Below are 19,549 nucleotides of genomic sequence, written 5' to 3' on the forward strand. Positions count from 1 at the left end.
ATAAACTTAGATTTTAATAACACAGGAGGCACTCTGAGGTTTTAATTATAAGCTTTCTGCCTCCTGCCTATCTCTAGCAATTGACTGACCACCAATTCAGTCCAGCAAGCATGAATTCCCCTTTTCCCCGAGTCCCAAAGTTCTCTGAATATTGCTCTGTAGGCAGGTACTGAAACAAAGAGACCACCACTACATAAAAAGACCAGCAAGTTCCTGCATGCCCTGCCAGTCAGTGGTGCCCAGAGCCTACCCCTGATCTAAACAGAGTGTGCTTCAGATGAGGCAGTCTAGGCCAGGTTTAGTTCTAACCAGCCACCCAAAGTAGGCCTCCTCATGTTTTGATCCACTTTAGGTAGCCTGGGAGAAATTAAAGAAGTCTGAAGGGTTGAATCTCAACTTCTTGCAAAGTAGAAATCTACTACTAGACTGTAGTTTATGAAAGGGTGTACATTTCCAGAAGAATACCCAAAAAAGGTAGGGTTAAAGCTAAGATGATAACCTTCACCCCAAACGTATTTGGTAATAGTGCACACCTGGTACTAGGCTGAGCCAAAAACACTGAGCCAAAGACACTAAACAGATAGGCTTTGTCTTCTAAAATCAAAAGGTGATGCTTTTGCCACAGAATTTTTCAGAGAGTAGGGGTGCGAATAACAACAGATATAGACAGAGGTAATATAGAGAGGTGAAGAGCTGTTAAACAGATTGGAGGTTAGAGCAGAGATGAATTTAACTTCCAAAGCAATAGTATTAAGTCTGTAGGCTTCAATCTTAAGCCACTGAAAACACACCTGAGAAGTAACGCTGCCCATTTCTGAGGCCAATCAGAACCTTTGACAACCTGTCAAGGCAGCAGTCCCAGGGTAGAGACAGGAAAGCCACTATCTAAAATTTAAGTATTGGGGGGGGGGGGGGGAGGGGGCGGGGTTACAGCAGCTGAACACAAAGGACGTGCATTATAGGCTTAGCCCTACACCAAAAAAAAAAAAATTGGTTTATTGGTCCAGCAATGTATGCATGGCTATACAGAAAGACAGAAGAGTTAGGTCTTGAGGTTTTGCAGTCAGAATTAGTAGATGGATAGAGAAAAGGGAAAAAAAAAAAAGAAAAAAAAACCTGTTGGCTCATTTCTGTCATGCTAGCTAATCTTTTACCAAAAGTGTCATCTATATACTAAATAACTGACTGGGAAGACTTTGGTTAAGATAAAGAACTAAATTCAGAAAAATTTTAATCTTCAACCAGTTTGGGGATCTGATCAGGCTTGTTTGTTTTGTCTGGGAGGACACACCAAAGATACTAGTGTATAAAAATGAAGCTTCATACAAGTTGGGGAAGTTCAGCATTGAGAAGCATTGCCTTTAAATATCCATTTATGAATTCTTGTTTGTTAAAGGAGAATTCACTTTCAAGATAAATAAAATTTAGATAATAGGGTTATATAGTTTAGAAATAATCTGGATTTTTTTTTTTGAAACTTATTCTCTGAATTTGAGTCTAAAATAAGCTTTTTAAGGCTCTTGATGAGTTGGGAGTGAAGTGATGGGGGACATAGGATATAAAGCTGCTGATGTAGGTGAATGAGAAACAGGTCACACACCGTCAGTTCCCAAACTACCTCAAACGCAAAGACCTCTACCTTGTCCATTCTCGTACTGAGTAGGGTGTATGCTACACAGAACAATCTTCTCCTGTGTATACTCAACAAATCTTTAAGGAAAAGAAAAATGAGAATCCCTAAGAAATTGTAAAAGTATAATTTATCTTGGCATCGAACCATACGTGAAAGATTTATCACCACTTAACCCTCCAACAGCTCTGCTTCTGCTAAGTCGCTTCAGTCGTGTCCGCCTCTGTGCGACCCCATAGACGGCAGCCCACCAGGCTGCCCCGTCCCTGGGATTCTCCAGGCAAGAACACTGGAGTGGGCTGCCATTTCCTTCTCCAGCAGCTCTAAGGCAGCGGTTTTCAACTATTGAATGCATTAGTATCACTGGAAGGGCTTGTTTAAAAGATAACACTTTGAGAAGCAATGCACCAAGGTAATCCTTTTCAAAGCATGATCCTCACGTTGGTGGCAGGAGGAAAAGGGGACAAGAGGACGAGATGGCTGGATGGCATCACTGACTCAAGGAACTAGGAGTTTAAGCAAGCTCCGAGATATGGTGAAGGACAAGGAAGCCCAGCGTACTGCAGTTCATGCGGTCGCAAACAGTCAAGATACGACTGAGTGACTAAACAACCGGTTGGTGGACTTGTGCTGTCTGCGGCCTTCTACGGTGCTGAAAGAAATTTACAGAGTGAAGCTTTCAAAACTTTTAGAGCAGTTTCCAGAACTTCATATTTCTTCCTTCATTTTATTCACTTTATTTCGTTTTCCTAGCATCTCACTGTTATTACATTTTACATATTCTACTAGAGTCGCCAAAAGTATTGGTATACGATTGGGAAATTATTTTTAAGTTGGCAAGTACAGCTCTTCTGCATGACTGATACACAAGTGCAGAATCGGGAGCACGGGGCCAGGGGAAGCTCCTGACAAGTCGGGGAAATCGGGCAGTTCTGGAGGATAAGGGCAGCGTGAGGCTAACTCCTGCAACCAGAACACTGGCGTGAAAAACAATTTCAAAACCTCAGTATATACACCGTTCTGTATTATTCCATAGCTCCCGTGACAACACAAACCCGCACCACCTCTGCTGCTGCTGCTACTGCTGCCAAGTGGCCCGAATCCCAGCCGCCGAAGCAGAAAAGAAAGGAAAGTGGATGCACACCCGTGAGAAAGGGCGGAAGTTTGAAGCCGCCGAGGGGTATTTACAGTCTAGGTGGGCCGTATCAACGTACTAGATCCCTTCAGTGTGTTTTCCGTTGTTCTAGTGGATGAAAACCTAAACAAAGAAAAACGATCAATCCCTCGTCCCCTCCACTCCCAGCGCCCTCCGCGCCTGCGCAGACCCCCAGCTGCCGACCCGGCCAGGCCGGCCCCCGGCTCCCTTCCGGCGGCCGGAGCATGCGCGTGCGCAGAGGCGAGGACCGCGCCCTCGGTGCGTGGTCGCGTCCTTACCCGCTACGACGAGGGGCTCCTTCCGGCCCGGCAAGGCTTCCTGGGGGCTGACGATCTTGGCGGCGGAGTCACCCATTCTCGGGATGGGGAAGAGGCTGTGAAAGAGCTGGAGGGCCCTCCTGGTGGCCGAGAGCATGGACGGGCCGCTGGCCAAGGGGCCGCCGGGCGGTCGGGAGCGGAGGCGCCGCTGCGGAGTGGGCGGCTGGCGCGGCGCGGCGGGAGCTGCGTGCACTGGACGCGGGGTCGGCGGGCGGGTCAGCGACGACACGTGTGCCGCTGGTTGTGCCGCTGCCGCCGCCCCGGAACCGAGGTTATTACTTCAGCCTCGGGCCGGGATAGCCAAGACAGAGGGCGTGTTCTCGCCCTGAGCAGGGCCTGTGCAGGGAGGCACCTGCGAGTTCTGGCTCCCCTTCCGTACAAAGTTCCCGGGCAGAGAACGAGTGTCCTAATGGCAGTGCAGTGCAAAGTACGTGAAGCGGAAGAGGCCAAAATAATAATAATACTCCGCTGCTTTGACTTTAAAGTCACTACGGTTTTCACAGCTTCCTTACCAATTGCTGGGTATGCCCAGTAAGCTGTACGACGACCTGACTTTCAAACTAGCATCTATGTCTGTTTCCACTGGAGCCAATATGATGATAAATAATTCAAAAGATGGATTATTTATCGAAAGTGAAAACCACAATTTTCAAAAAGAATAGGGAAGATAATGTTTTATATATAACACATATACACACATATAAATAATACATTGATGATTATCATAATAATGTATTTCCCCCATTTTGCAAGGGGGAAGAAAAGAGCGAGATACTAATACTTTGTTAACGCAGTCCAGGTGAACTTAAGGGTGCCATTGGATCATTCTTGCCTTTCAAATCACGGGGCATAACGTTTGTTCTGTGACAAATTTTCGAAGCAAAAAATAAGGTGGGTGGAGGCAGATGGGTGACTTGGGAGTTCCATATGTGAAATGTTGGTTTTCCGCAAATGTTATGCCAAAATGGGCAGATAGTCTCATGAAGAAAGGAACTTCAGATTAGCACCCACAGAGATGAGAAGGCTTTGACCCAACCTTCCACACCGGTTCAGTTTCCTTGCTTTCTTCATGTGGTCTGTAACATGAGGATAGGAGGATTAGCGCTCCTGTGTTGTATGTAGGATATGGCCTGACAGGAAATATTAAAATTGAAAGTGTTTATTTTGTAATACGGATTCTGTCTGGGCAGTGTGCCTCGGTTTTTACTTCTTATTTATTTGGTTTTGCTATGAGATTACAGGAAGTAGTTTCTGTAGGCCTTTCCTGAAAACCCTCCAAGGTGTCCATTCTGGGTGGTAAGATCATTCTTCTGTCAAAGGAAATAGTCTGTTTTCTTTTTCATTTCTGCATTTTGATACATCCTGATTTGCTTTTTCTGTTTTTTGTGATTGATTGTATAAAATTAAGAGCTGAAGAATTTTTCATGTCAAGAAGTACTTAAAATTGTGTTAAGCAAGAAGGCACAACAAAGCTACAGAGTGTCTATGTGTAGTATGTAGTGTCTGTTCAGTTCAGTCGCTCAGTCCTGTCCGACTGTTTGCGACCCCATGAATCGCAGCACACCAGGCCTCCCTGTCCATCACCAACTCCCGAAGTTCACTCAGACTCATGTCCATCGAGTGGTGATGCCATCCAGCCATCTCATCCTCTGTCGTCCCCTTCTCCTCCTGCCCCCAATCCCTCCCAGCATCAGAGTCTTTTCCAATGAGTCAACTCTTCGCATGAGGTGGCCAAAGTACTGGAGTTTCAGCTTTAGCATCATTCCTTCCAATGAACACTCAGGGCTGATCTCCTTCAGAATGGACTGGTTGGATCTCCTTGCTGTCCAAGGGACTCTCAAGAGTCTTCTCCAACACCACAGTTCAAAAGCATCAATTCTTCGACATTATAATAAATGCATACACCTCTCCTTAGGCACCCACTGAAGAAAGGCTAGAAAAAATTAAAATGATGTTTGCAGTTGTGTTGTTGATCATGGTAATGGCTGACTAGTTTTCTCTTGCTTTAAACTTCTGGGTTGAAATAGTTACATTTTTACAGTGTTCTCAGATGTTCCAATAGCTGTGTTACTTTTATTATTATTTTTAAAAATAAACCTTTTAAAAGAGAAAAATACCTGATTTCATAAAACAGGAGTTTCTTACCTCATTTACCAGAATAGATGACAGAAAAGTTGAATTGAGATTGGTTTGTTGAATGACTGTTGTTGCCTTCAATGATGCCATTTTCATCATTAGAGTTTCCTTTTCTTCAAACTGCTCCTAATCCCTTCTGAGCTTCTCCACACTGAGAGTCTTTTTTTGTCCATATTCCCCATTGGGCACACACTGCTTTGATGTGTTATTTTTGTGATTATGCTCTGCTTTTCCAACGAATTCTAACAATGTATGTTCTTTAGGATTCAGTCTAACCATCTTCTTTGGTACAATAAAGAGCCAAAATACAGCAGTGTAGACAAAATAAGTTTATTTCTTCTATTATGTAACGATCCAGAAATAGGTGGTTCAGCACTGAGCCAGACCATGTCTGTTCTTTACAAAGTTTGAAAGCCGTGTTCTAAAAAGACTATAAATTCTCAGAAGGCCCTTACTTTCCGCAGGGCATGCACTCCAGTGCCTGTGCACAGGGGGAGCGGTGACTAAGGGCAGGGCCAAAGCCAGGGACCAGAGGACAGCCTCACAGGTACTTGCACCAGCAGGTTCAGTGTGCAGAAAGCAGAAGAGCGTGGCCAGGTCTCCCAAGGTGCATGGGGATGTGGCAGGACTGAGAGAACCCATGACCCAGATAAAGCCTGGAGTTAGAATAAGGAGCCCCCAGTGCTGAGACCATGTGACCAGATGGAACTGCAAAGCCCTCACTCATCTGGAGCAGGAGCCTGCCTGATGCCCAAAGGACATCCAGGAACAACTGTGTCTCAGCCTGGCAGGAGCCCAGTGACCAGGAGTCCATACCACATCGACACACATGCTTAGGACGGGGGCCAAAGCCGAGAGACACCTTAGTGGGACACCACGAGACCAGGAGCATGTGAAGCTCTCCAAGAACCCAGATATTGTCTTGAAAGGAATAAGGAAAGCCTTGGAGAGAACCTCAAAAGATTGAACATGGGAGTCCATGCCCCAGGGCTGAAAAAAGAGCTGTCACAGGTGTGGAAGATGAACTCAAGGACAAATGGTACAAAGTGAAAGAAAGTGAAAGTCACTCAGTCGTGTCTGACTCTTTGAGATCCCATGAACTATACAATCCATGGAATTCTCCAGGCCAGAACACTAGCCTTTCCCTTCTCCAAGGGATCTTCCAAACCCAGGGATCAAAGCCAGGTCTCCCGCACCCAGGTCTCTCCCCCATCGCAGGCGGCTTCTTTACCAGCTGAGCCACAAGGGAAGCCCAAGATTACTGGAGTGGGTAGCCTATCCCTTCTCCAGTGGATCTTCCCGACCCAGGAATCGAAACCGGTGTCTCCTGCAATGCAGGTGGATTATTTACCAACTGAGCTAAATGGTGCAAAGGGTGAGCTTTGTCCCCTCCAAGAGGCATTTCAGCTCTGCCCCTGTTCTTTATTAAACCATGAATAACTGCAGGGGGCACCTGGTGGACTCAAACTGATACAAGGCTTTTTTTGGTCTTTTTAGAGAAATCCACTTCAGCAGGCAAGAGACACCCTTGTAAGTGAATAAACAGAAAGCTTACTCTGACACTTGATGTTTGCATACTTAAAACCCTGTGCCTTATTTATGGTCTGTCTGTAGAAGATTCAGAGCTATCTTAAGCATGTTAATTCATTGCTTAGATTATTTTACTGTGTTTTAAGAGGAGAAAAATCACAATAATAATATAGTTATTTGAAGTTTCTCTTGCCAGGGTTTCAGTTTCCTGAAGTCAATCTCAGTCTGAAAATATTTAATGGAAAATTCCAGAAATAAATAATGTAAAAGTTTTCATTTTTGTGCCGTACTGAGCAGTGTGATGAACTCTTGCTGTCCCTCTCCATCTCCCCCCGCAACACTCCCCGCCCCCAGCCCCACATGAATCATCACTTTGTTCTGCATATCCCATCCATTAGTTACTTAGTAGCTTACTCCACTATCAGAGCAACTTTCAGGTGTCTCAGGAGTTTAAGTAAACCTTATTTTACTTAATAATGGCCCCAAAGGGCAAGATTGGTGAAACTGGAAATTGGGATGTGCCAAAGATGGCACCCCACTCCAGTACTCTTGCCTGGAAAATCCCATGGACGGAGGAGCCTGGAAGGCTGTAGTCCACGGGGTCTCGAAGAGTCGGACACGACTGAGTGACTTCACTTTCACTTTCACTTTTCACTTTCATGCATTGGAGAAGGAAATGGCAACCCACTCCAGTGTTCTTGCCTGGAGAGTCCCAGGGACGGGGAAGCCTGGTGGGCTGCCGTCTATGGGGTCGCACAGAGTCGGACACAACTGAAGCGACTTAGTAGTAGTAGTCAAGAGCAGCCATAAAGCACTTCCTTTCATCGAGACTTCCCTGGCGGTCCAGTGGTTGAGACTTTGCCTTCCAGTGCAGGGTGGACGGATTCAGTCCCTGGTCAGGGAGCTGAGATCCACCTGCCTCGGGACCAAAAAGCCAAAACATAAAACAGAAACAGTATTGTAATAAATTCGATAATGACTTAAAAAATGGTCCACATCAAAAAAAAAAAATCTTTGAAAAGATAGAGGAAAAAAATCATATGCTGAGGTTGTGAAGATCTTTGGTAAGAACAAATCTATCTGTGAAAGTGTGAAGAAGGAAAGAGAAATTCGTGCTAGTTTTGCTGTCACACCTCAGGCCAAAAAAGTTAACAGCCACAGTGAGTGATAAGTGGGTAGTTAAGACGGAAAAGACATTAAATCTGTATAATATTTTGAGAACAAAAGCTCCACCATATTCACATAAATTGTATTACAGTGCATTGTTTTAATTGTTCTATTTTATTATTAGTTATTGTTGTTCATCTCTTTCTATGCCTAATCTATAAATTAAGCTTGATCATAGAATGTATGTACAGAAAAAAGCACAGCACAGAGATAGGGTTCCATGCTTGCCGTGTTTCAGGCATCTACTGGGTAGCTTGGGCAATATCCTCAAAGATACAGAGGAATGACTCTAGTTACTGGTTGTTAAGCACCTATTAGCCACCCTGTCGTGGGCTTCCCAGACGGCACTAGTGATGACCCTCCCACCAACGTGGGAGACATAAGAGACATAGGTTTTATACCTGGGTTGGGAAAATCTCCTGGAGGACGGCACGGCGACCCACTCCAGTATTCTTGCCTGGAGAATTCCATTAACAGAGAAGCCCCACCTTGCCACAACAGATGCCACTCTCATGCTGCCACCATCAGAGCATCTGACACTGCCAACCCTATGTGGCTGCCACTCCCTAGGGTTCAGGGGTCACCTTGTTTTAATTAGAGAATTCCTTGGGATTGCAAAGAGAGACAACTGAGCGACTTCCATTTTCACTTTCACTTCACTGCCACCTTGGAAGGCAGGACAGCCAGTGACAATCTTTTCTCAGTCTCCTTGGGGTATGCCCCCAAGCCAGGTTAGTTTCCCTAAGGAATGATCTCATATCATATGAACCATTCCTTCGTAGCTCGTATCAGAAAAATAATTGCGGATAGTAAGAGTAGCACCTAACTCAGATTTTTTATTTTGGTTGTTTTTTTTCTTGGTGATGATTGCATAAGTCAATACAAGAAAAGTGCCTGAAATCATGTCTGACACATAGGAAGCCCTCAGTAAATATTAGCTATAATTATTTTAAACATTTATTTGTGTGATTGTTGGAAATCTGTCTCATCCACTAGACCATGAACTCTAGGAATAGACGTTATGTTATGTCCTTTTTTTTTTTTCCGTTTTATCCCAACTGCCTACTCAGTGTCAAGGTCACAGTAAGCATTCAGCCAATATTGGTCAAATGAACGCATGAATCAATCATAGCGGCTCTGGAACCAACTGGACAAATCGTTCCAAAAGTTCCTTCTTTCTACTTCTCCTCAATGTCTGATGGGTCCTGATGCAAGTAGGACTGACTGATCTCTTATTTTGCCTCTAAGTGTTCTCTAGTTAGTATATAAGTTAAGCTCCATACACACACACAGACACATGCACGTCAGCGTCCCCCGAAGGATGCAAGGAGAGTTTTCTTTATTTTAACAGCTTTATCAAGATGAATCATTGATATCCAAAAGCTGCACATATTTAACAGATAAATTTGGTTGGTTTGGACACAGGCAAACACCTCTGAAACCAGCACCACAATCATGGTGACAGATATTTCCATCATCTCCAAAATTCTCGTCTCCCTTTGTTTTGTTTTGATTTGGTTTCATGTGGTAAGATCACTTAACAAGAGATCTACCCTCTTAATAAATCTTTAAATGCACAATACAGTATTGTTCACCACAGGCATTATGTTGTACAGCAGATTTCTAGAACTCATTACTATTTTGTAACTGAAAGTTTATACCTGTTGAATAACATCTCACTTGCCCCACCTCTCAATCCCTGGAACCACCATTCTGTTCTTTGTTTCTATGAGTTTGACTATTTTAGGTACCTCTTATAAGTGGAATCATGCAGTATTTGTCCTGCTATGACTGACTTATTTAACTTAGCATAATGTCCTTCAGGCTCATCCATGGTACCGCAAATGAAAGAATTTCTCTCTTTTCAAAGGCTGGATAATATTTCATTGTGTGTATATGGCCTATTTTCATCCATTGATGGACACTTTGGTTGTTTCCATGTTCTCGCTATTATAAATAGCCAGAAGATCTCTTTAGGATGTTTTATAAGACAATTTTTAAAGGGCATATTTAGGTTTACAACAAAATTAAGAGAGAGGTACAAAGATTTCCCACTAACCTCTGTTTCCTCACAAGCATAGACTACTGCCCCAATGATCAACATCACTCTCTAGAATGGTATATTTCCTTACCAAAGATTTTTACATTAGCGCATCATAATCACACAAACGCCATAGTTTACCTTAGGGTTCACTCTTGGTATTGTGCATTCTATGGATTTGGACAGATGTAGAATGACATATCCTGGAGGAGGGCATAGCAAACTACTCCAGTATTCTTGCCTGGAGAATTCCATGGACAAAGGAGCCTGGCAGGCTACAGTCCATGGGGTCACATAGAGTCGGACACGACTGAAGAGACTTAGCACAGATGCATAATGACATATATCTGTGACTATAATACCATACATATAATATCATATAATATATGGTATTTTCACTGTCCTAAAAATCCTCTGTGCTCTGCCTATTTACTTCCCCTACCGGGACTCTCCAGAAAGTTTATTAAGAATATTGTAGTTTTTAAGGTTAACTTAATACATGTTCCACAACAAATTGTACCTTCTTCTTTTTACCCTGTGCTTCACAGTAGGTTCTCATTAGTTATCTATTTTATACATAGTCTCAGTTGTGTGTATATGTCATTCCCAACCTCCCAACTCACCCCACCCCCTTTCCCCTCCTTGTCGTCCGTATGTTTGTTCTCTACGTCTGTGTCTCTATTTCTCCTTTGCAAATAGGTTCCTCAGTACCATTTTCTAGATTCCACATATACACATCAATATGTTTGTTTTTCTGTCTGACTTTACTCTGTGTGACAGTCTCTAGGTCCACTTATACAAGGTACCCAGAACAGTCAAATTCATAGTGTCAGAAAGTACACTGGTAGATGCAAGGGTTGGAGTGGGGAGTGGGCAGGGAGACTGAGAACTTAATGAGGACAGAGTTTCAGTTTAGGAAGGTGAAAAATTTGGGTGATAGAGGATGGTGAGAGTTGCACAACTGTGTGAATGTACTTACTGCCACTGAACTCTACAGTTAAATATGGTTAAAATAGTATATTTTTTAATATGTGACTTTTACCACCATAAAAATAGTTTTAAAAAAGAATGCTGTAATTTGTCAGCATTATTTTTTCTGCTCTAAGTGCTTGCTGAGATTATATAACCATTAAACAAGATAATCCAAGCGAGAATTCTTAATATAGTCCCTAATGCCTGGTGGCTCAGACGGTAAAGCGTCTGCCTGCAATGCAGGAGACCCAGGTTCAATCCCTGGAGACCCAGGTTCAATCCCTGGGTCGGGAAGATCCCCTGGAGAAGGAAATGGCCCCCCACTCCAGTATTCTTGCCTGGTGAATCCCATGGACGGAGGAGCCTGGCGCGCTACAGTCCATGGGGTCACAAAGAGTCGGAACAACTGAGCGATTTCACTTTCACTAATGCCTAGTAGCTATTGTTATTATTATTTTGTCTTTGTTATGGAAAATGACGAGCCCAGAGGCCTGGACCGCCTTTGGAGGGACAATAGACATTTGAAGATTAAATGAATAAATGGCAAAGCGAATGAGTACAAAAAAGGAGTGAGTGCTGATTTACAATACTCATTTTGGATTAACTAGTTCTGTGGTCTTCCCGTAGTTATATGTCTCTTAGTTTCTGTCATTGTAAAGTTGAAGCAAGAGGAGAGAGAAGTCACAACTTCTCTAAATGCACTGAGTCGCCAACTTTTTAACCTGAGAGAGCATTTGGCAGAACCCTGCGCTGGTTCATCGGGTTCACCCAGAGTCCGAAAGTGATATTGTCCAGTTGTTCAGGCTTGAAAAACAAGACTGTCTGGTTCTTAGCCCAGAAAACGCCTCTAGCCACACAGAAAGTCTCAGTAACTATGTGCTGAATAAACAGTGAATAATCCAGTGTTATCTAATTTAAAGCTGATTTAGATAGGCTTTTTAAAGCTTAATTATCAAACAACGTATTTATTTGACTATTGGTTATCAACAATAATTCTTAAATTTTGGGTCTTCTTTGGGTCTTCTTCAACTCCAGAGAAAAAAGTGAGATTTCCCTCAGCATCCAGTGACATATATGTCATATTTAAAATCAGAGGGAAAAGAACAAAATAAAATACAATCATACCTCATATGGGGCTTCCCTGGTGGTTCACACAGTAAAGAATCCACCTGCAAAGTGGGAAACCTGGGTTCGATCCCTAGGTCAGGAAGATCCCCTGGAGAAGGAAATGGCAACCCACTCCAGTATTCTCACCTGGAGAATTCCGTGGACACAGGAGCCTGGCGGCTATAGTCCATGGGCTCACACAGAGTTGGACATGATTGAGCAACTAACTTTCACTTTCACCTCATTTTACCATGTTCCACTTTGTTGTATTTGGCAGATATGGCATTTTTTATAAATTGAAGGCTTGTGACAATCCTGTGTCCAACAGCACATGCTCCACTTAGTATCTCTGTGTCCCAACTTGGTGATTCTCGCAGTACTTGAAAATTTTTCATTATTATTATGTTGCTTCTGGTGATCTGTGTATCAGTGATCTTCTGTTGTAATTGTTTTGGGGCACCACAAACCACACCCATATAAGAAGGCAACTTAATTATTGAAAGGATGACAAAAGATTTAGAATCGGACATAAATTCAGTTGATAAGCAGGGTTGGAGAAGACTGGCTTCAGTCTTGAAGGAAGTGCCACTGTGGGTAAAACGCTGTCAGCACTGCAGGCTGCAGAGAAGTCATTCATGAGAGAGTCAGTGGATATGGCAGACTCTTCGTTGTCTTATTTTAAGAAGTTGCCACAGCCACCCAGCCTTCAGCAGTCACCACCCTGATCAGTCAGCAGTCTTCAACATCCAGACAACACCCTCCACCAGCAAAAAGCTATCTATTCACTAAAGGCTCAGATAATGTGTAGCATTTTTTAGCAATATTTTTAATTAAGATATAAACATTGCTTTTTTTAGACATAACACTATTGCACATTCAGTAGACTGCAGTATTACATAAATATAACTTTTATATGCACTGGGAATCCAAAACATTCATGTGATTCATTTTAGTGCAATATGTGCTTTATTGGGTGGTCTGGAACCCCACCCACAATATCTCTGAGGTGATCCTGTAACCCAAATGCTGACAGTGGTTTTCTCTTTATAATGGGACTGTGGTTAATTTTTATTTTTTTCATTATACTTTTCTATTTTTGAATTTTCTACAGTATATATGTATCACTTTTGTAATCAGAACATAGTTTATTTCAACAAAAAATGATTATTGCAAAGATGAATTATAGAATAGTAAAAAAAAAAAAGTAAACTGTCTTAACAAGTTCAATTTTTCTCTTAACTTCAAATACTGGACTATCTCATTAACTTAAATTTTTATCTCCTTTGGTTTATTCATAACCTGAATAGGAGGATAAAACTGCTTTATCAGCAAAAGAAAATATTCTTTCTGCACCTTCAGAAGAAACCAGTGCTTTCAACAGTTAATTGTCCAATTTTAGGTTATGTTTGAAAAGGGAATGGTTCCCTATTTATTGGTCTTCTTTTATTCAATTCTCATTAGCAAATAAATATTTAAAAATTGCTAACCAATAATTATAAGATGCATGTGCCCTCAGAAATATTTGCTGAATTCCTTTATACCTACTTCAAATTTGTTCAGTAGTTTAATGATCTGATATTGAGTATTAAAAAGAGGCTTTTTAATGCATGTTTTAAAAAGCAGCATTTAAAATATTTTGAAGTATATTATTTATTTAAATATATTAACATATTTAAAAGTAGGCATTGAAGATTGACATAATTTTTAAATAATCTCGAAAGGTTTTTTTTTGTTGTTGTTCTCAATTATGAATTTCATTAAAAATTAAATTGTAAATACTTGTGTTAGGAGGACTTCAAATTAGTTTAGACTTCCAGTTTGCCAGAATCAGAACCAGATATAAATATCTTCAACTGAAAGGTCAACTATTTCAATGTGAGTATAAATAGAAATTAAGATCTCTAATTCAAGACTATCTTCAAGTTCTGCTTCCCTCACGGTGGCTACCCCTTAGTATATTTGACAAATAAATGAATGAAATTCTCTTTAACTAGGTTTATATGTCATTCTTTACACTCCAAAATTATAAATAAACATGTGCTTGTTCCAAAAACATCACACAGTACAGAACATCCAGAGATAAAGCAGCCACTTGAACATATTCTATCATTGGCATACATCCTCTCAGATCTTTTTAAATATAGATTTATTTTTAAATTGCTTCATTAAAACATTTTTTAATCTGGTCTGAAATTTCAATTCTGGTTCTCATAGACAAATACCATATAAAATACATTTTGATTTAGAAATAATGTGGTCTTCTCAAGTTTTGCTTTGCTTTCTTTTGTTTTGTCTTTTACCTACTCTGCCTGAAGATAAGATGCAAAAATTTTCTAGGTCACCATTATTTTCCACCAGCATCTCTCCTTGAAACTATAACCAGCAGCAGGGCACACAAAGAGGAAAAACGCATCCATTTTTACCTCCAGTCTCGTGCACATTTTCCATCTTGAGTGAGCTGTGTTTCATGTGTCATGTGCTTCAATCAGGCTCCCAGAAGGTCTAATTGGGACTTAGGCACTTAATAAATATTTGTGGGATTAAATTGAATTTCAGTAATTATTCTGTAATTTTTAAAGCATGTAGATGTTGGGAGGAGGATGCATACTTCGGTGTTTTTCACTTCAGAGCCTCTACACACCCATTCCTGAAATCAGGTGACATTGGTAAGCGAGGGGTTTGTGAGTTATTTGGGGTTCACCACAGAGAGTATTTTGAACGCCTTCAATCATGCTTTACTTCTTGATCCTAGATTTCTCAGCTAACATCTCAATTGGAAATAAACTCATTTCCTTAAGCCATCTGGTGGCTTTCACTTGTAACTACAACATCAGCAAATGGCCAAACAGCACTTATCTACACCCCTCAACACAGGCAAGCTCGGTCATTTTTTTCTTAATGTCTCTTATGAGATGTTATGATGACATGATGTTATGATGACATGATACCTAAGTAATGTGTAGGTGTTAAAAACCCAAGAGAAGTAGTCATGATTTTCACCTCGGGAACACATGAATATCAAGGGCAACATGATGGAGGCTATGGGTGATGGACTCAGAGAAATTATATTATTTTATTACAGTTATATAATAAGATAAGGTTTATGAAGTACCCACCATGTGCCAGGCAGAGTGCATAGGTTAGAAAAACCAATGCAGTTCCCATATTTTCAGGGAATAGGGGCAAATTGATATGTGAACAGAGTCTAAGTGTTATTTAATATAATAGCCATGCTGAAGTGGAGACAGGAAGACCTTCACTGGGCTCGTTTATCTCCCACTGGACACCAGGAAATGGGCACTATTCCCTCCAAGAATACACAAGACACCAGAAAATAATATCAAAGTTCCACCAAAATTTCACAACCTCTCAGGAACCTTCTCGAACCTTTCAACTCAGAAAGTGTTCCAATAACATTTTTTTGTTCAAGGGTAATGAGATACAGCCTTACCAAAATATTGTGGTATCCGCTTTGGAAGAGATGTGTTAAATACATTTCAAATGAATAAACCTGTATTCTTATATACACCTGATTATTTACAGAACACCCAGCAGGTTGAATAGGAGGAAGTCAGCCTGGCTTTTTCTGCAGACTACTGCCTGGAAATGACATTGGAGTCAAGTAGGGGGAGACCTGGAGGGAAGTGAAGATCTGGGTTCATGAAGATGTTGTGGATAATTCTAAAAATAAATTTTCCACCAAGTATATGTCCAGCTGCATTAATATCCTATCTGTCTGCCTGTCTGCTCAGTCATGTATGACTCTTTCACCCCCATGGACTATAGCCTGCCAGGCTCCTCTGTCCATGGGATTTGTCCTCTGTCCAAATCCCTCTTGTCTGGGATTCTGCAGGCAAGAATACTGGAATGGGTTGTCGATTCCTCCTCCAAGGGATCTTCCCAACCCAGGGATCGATCCCACATCTCTTATGTCTCCTGCATTGGCGGGCAAATTCTTTACCATACTGGAAGTCAAAGTGCTAAGTCACAGTCACACTTACCCACAGGAGGCTATCACTGCTTATCTTCAGCCTTGTTTGGAGCGTTAAACCCTGGACCCAACCAGCATGGTGAAATAGAAAGTGAGGAGAGATGAGAGCGGCCAGTATGGAGCTATGAAAAATGCACCTCTATCTTTTTCTGGCCATCTCACACTGGGGGCAAATGGCAATCAAGGTCACTCTGAAGAAATATCAACACTATTCATTTACTGGAACTTTAAATTTAAAAGCTACCTAATTCTTTAGGGGGTGGGGATTATTTTCCTTCTATCAATAAATCAACTTTCCTCTCTCATCTTCCATCCTATTATATTTTAAAAGAAACGCATTCCAGTTAATACAAAAATGAGTATCCAGAAATTATGAAGGATGCTTGTGGACACAGCTCTTGTGATTCACCAAGTCTGTCTGTTAATCTGGGTATCAACAACACACTTGGTTTTCAATCATTTAAATGCTCTCAGTATCCATCTGCTCTTGAAACCAATCAGAACATCCTCACATTATTTTATAAGGGATGCACTAATGGAAAGATACTAAGCCCTTTTATTAATATTAAGAGCTCCCTGTCACTTTTAGGCAATCAGCAAGATATTCTAAAGGAAGAGATGTCCATACAAGGATAGTATTGGAATGAATTTGAACCTCGTGGAAAGAACCCTCACTTCCCTTATTGAAATGTTCAAAAGTAAAAAATGTATACATACTTCACCACATTTCTGCTCTAATATCTATTATTGTCTTTATTAACATGGTCAGATAAACAGAATAGTTTCCTCAATGAGATCAAGCACTTTTTATAAAATATTTTGACATTTAATAAGGTAAGTATTCCCTTGTTAGTATTTTTTTTCAAACTACTTTGGTCCTTCTCCCTATTCATTTTTGTGGATAGATTTTTAATAAGTTTGTCAGTGGCTCCCCCAAATTCTTTGGGGTTTTGATTGAAATCTTTTCATTTTTATGTCATAAATTGGAGAAAACAGACATCTTCAGTTTTCACATCCATAAGAGTGATAGATCGCTCCATTTCTTCCTTCTTTTCCTGCCTCAGTGAATTACAGCATTTTCTTTATGTGGGCCTACCTATTAAGTTTATTCATTGTTATTTTGCAACCGTTTTGCTGCACTTAAAATATGTGCAAAAGTGCAAGCTAGAGTGACACTTGAAGAACTGAAGTATTTCTAGTATGGTATTTTAAGAAATCACGGAAAATAGAGAAAAATGTAGGAGTTCGTCTTTTTTTATGAAGAAATGGCTTGTTTTATAAATTACATTTTGGTTGCTTTATGGAAATACCTACAAAATTACAGTGTGACTGCAGGAAATGTGGTTTTTGAAGAGCACACAATGTCAGATAGATCTGTTTTCTTTTTGATCAAGATAGCTGACTTTTAGATAGGAGTGAAGAATTACATGTGAAGCACTTGGATTTCAGGAAGTGTTTATTTTTAATGAAAATGGTTCTGTCACAAAAGAATACTCTGGTGCTGACTCCTTTGTTGGAGAGTTTCTATGTGAGAAGGGGCTGTTTAACTCTATGTTTATTTATTAAATTAAAAGGCAATAGCCATATGACAAACATACATTATTCTTACAGGACAACCCAAATAACTTTTCCCAAAGTTTCTGTTGATCACAGTCACCTGGGGTGTTGGGGATGGGGGATAAATTGGAAGATTGAGATTAATATATACCCACTACTGGGCTTCCCAGGTAGCTCAGTGGTAAAGACTCTACCTGCCAATGCAGGAGACACAGGTTTGATCCCTGGGTCAGGAAAATCCCCTAATGAAGGAAATAGCAACCCACTCCAGTATTCTTCCCTGGAAAATCTCATCGACAGAGGAGCCTGGCTGCTACAGTCCATGGGGTTGCAAAAGAGTCAGACACGACTTAGTAACTAAACAACAGCAACAAATACCCACTACTATATAAAACAGATAACTAGTAAGGACCTCCTGTAGCACAGGGAATGCTACTCAATACTCTGTGGCTTGTATGGGAAAAGAAAAGTATGGATACTGCTCTACCTCTGAAATTAACACAACATTGTAAATCAACTCTACTTCAATAAAAGCTAAAAATAAAATAAAATTGTATTAAATGGAATTTTTTTTTTTTAAAAAGCAATGTAATTCTCTTGGTCTACTTCTTTAGAAAATATTCCTGTGCTTAAATTCCCGGTGTACGGCTATTAATATTAGACTACATAACAATGTCAGCTTGAGAACAAAGAGAGGACCATAAATGTAAAATTCCATGATTCTGTGAATTCTACTATTCCTATCCCACCAGTTTATTTAGTGTTTTATTAAGTCATGGAAGCCCGAGTCCAAAGGAGACAGAGAGGGTGGGGGTTATCACAGATAAGCATTAAGACCCTTACAACATACTAATGCCTTCTCTAGATTTACAGGTTTGAAGAGACGACTATGGTAGAAAGCAGCAGGAGCTGATAAGGGTACAGAGCAACTGGAAATCTCGTGTGTTGTCACTGGGGTGCAAAGTGGTACAACTGCTCAAGACAGCAAGGCAGAACATCAAACCGAGCACACAGCCCTTCTGAGGGCCAAGGCCCATTGCTCCCACTCTTGAAGTTGCCCTGTATTTACCCAGCAGAAGTGAAAATGTATGCTCACACAAAGACACGTACATGAGTGTATGTGTCTCATTACTCATAGCAGCCCCCAAATTGGAAGCAACCCAAATATCCACCAACTGATACATGAGTTACATATGCTATAAAATGAACTATTACTTAGAAATAAAAGGGAAATATTGTATTAAATCATACAACATGGTCAAGTCTCAAAAAGTGTCTATTAAGTAAAATAAATGAGACACTAAAACTAAAAACAGTATAATTCTAACGATATAAAATTCTAGGAGAGATAAATTATTGTAACAGAAAGCAGATCATGGTTGCCTTGGGCCAAGGATTGGGGAATGGGCTTGATTACAAAGTAGCAGAAGAACTATTTTTGGGTGATGAAAATGCTTTATATTTTGAGGAACTATTGTTATATGTATATTATACTTCAAAGAACCTAGGAAGAAAAATTGAATAGCAACAGAAAGCTGAGTTTATATAGACTTAAGTATACATCACATTAATCCAAAAATTTTTTTAATATATAAGTAGAAAAAAAAACCTGACTAAAGAGGTAAAAGACCTGTACTTATAGTTTTCTGAAAAACTATAAGACACTGATGAAATAAGCTGAAAATTACACAAACAGATGGAAAGATACATAGTGTTCCTGGGTTGGAAGAATTAGCATTGTTAAAATGACCATACTACCCAAGGCAATTTACAGATTCAATGAAACCCCTACCAAAATACCAAGGGCATTTTTAACCTAACTGGAATAAATAATTTTAAAATTGTTTAGAAACACCACAGACTCCGAATGGCCAAAATAGTCTTGAAAAAAAAAGAGCTAGGGAAACGACACTTCCTGACTTCTGACTATACTACAAAACTACAG

At 40.7% G+C, this 19,549-nt stretch overlaps 1 protein-coding gene across 2 annotated transcripts in view; it reads right to left on the bottom strand.

Moving 5' to 3' along the window:
* The window catches only part of MSRA (methionine sulfoxide reductase A), a 383,749-nt gene extending 380,262 nt beyond the window's left edge, over positions 1-3,487 (bottom strand). The window contains exon 1 of one of the 2 annotated variants that reach the window (XM_027549007.1): positions 3,065-3,487. In XM_027549007.1, coding sequence (XP_027404808.1) covers positions 3,065-3,200 — 136 coding nt within the window. In that variant the 5' untranslated portion in view covers positions 3,201-3,487. The remainder of the gene's footprint in view (positions 1-3,064) is intronic. The other variant, XM_027549006.1, reaches the window with a different exon arrangement.
* Between the last annotated feature and the right edge of the window lie 16,062 nt (positions 3,488-19,549).

The sequence above is a fragment of the Bos indicus x Bos taurus genome, chromosome 8, assembly GCF_003369695.1.
Source record: "Bos indicus x Bos taurus breed Angus x Brahman F1 hybrid chromosome 8, Bos_hybrid_MaternalHap_v2.0, whole genome shotgun sequence".
In the NCBI taxonomy this organism is placed as follows: Eukaryota; Metazoa; Chordata; class Mammalia; order Artiodactyla; family Bovidae; genus Bos; species Bos indicus x Bos taurus.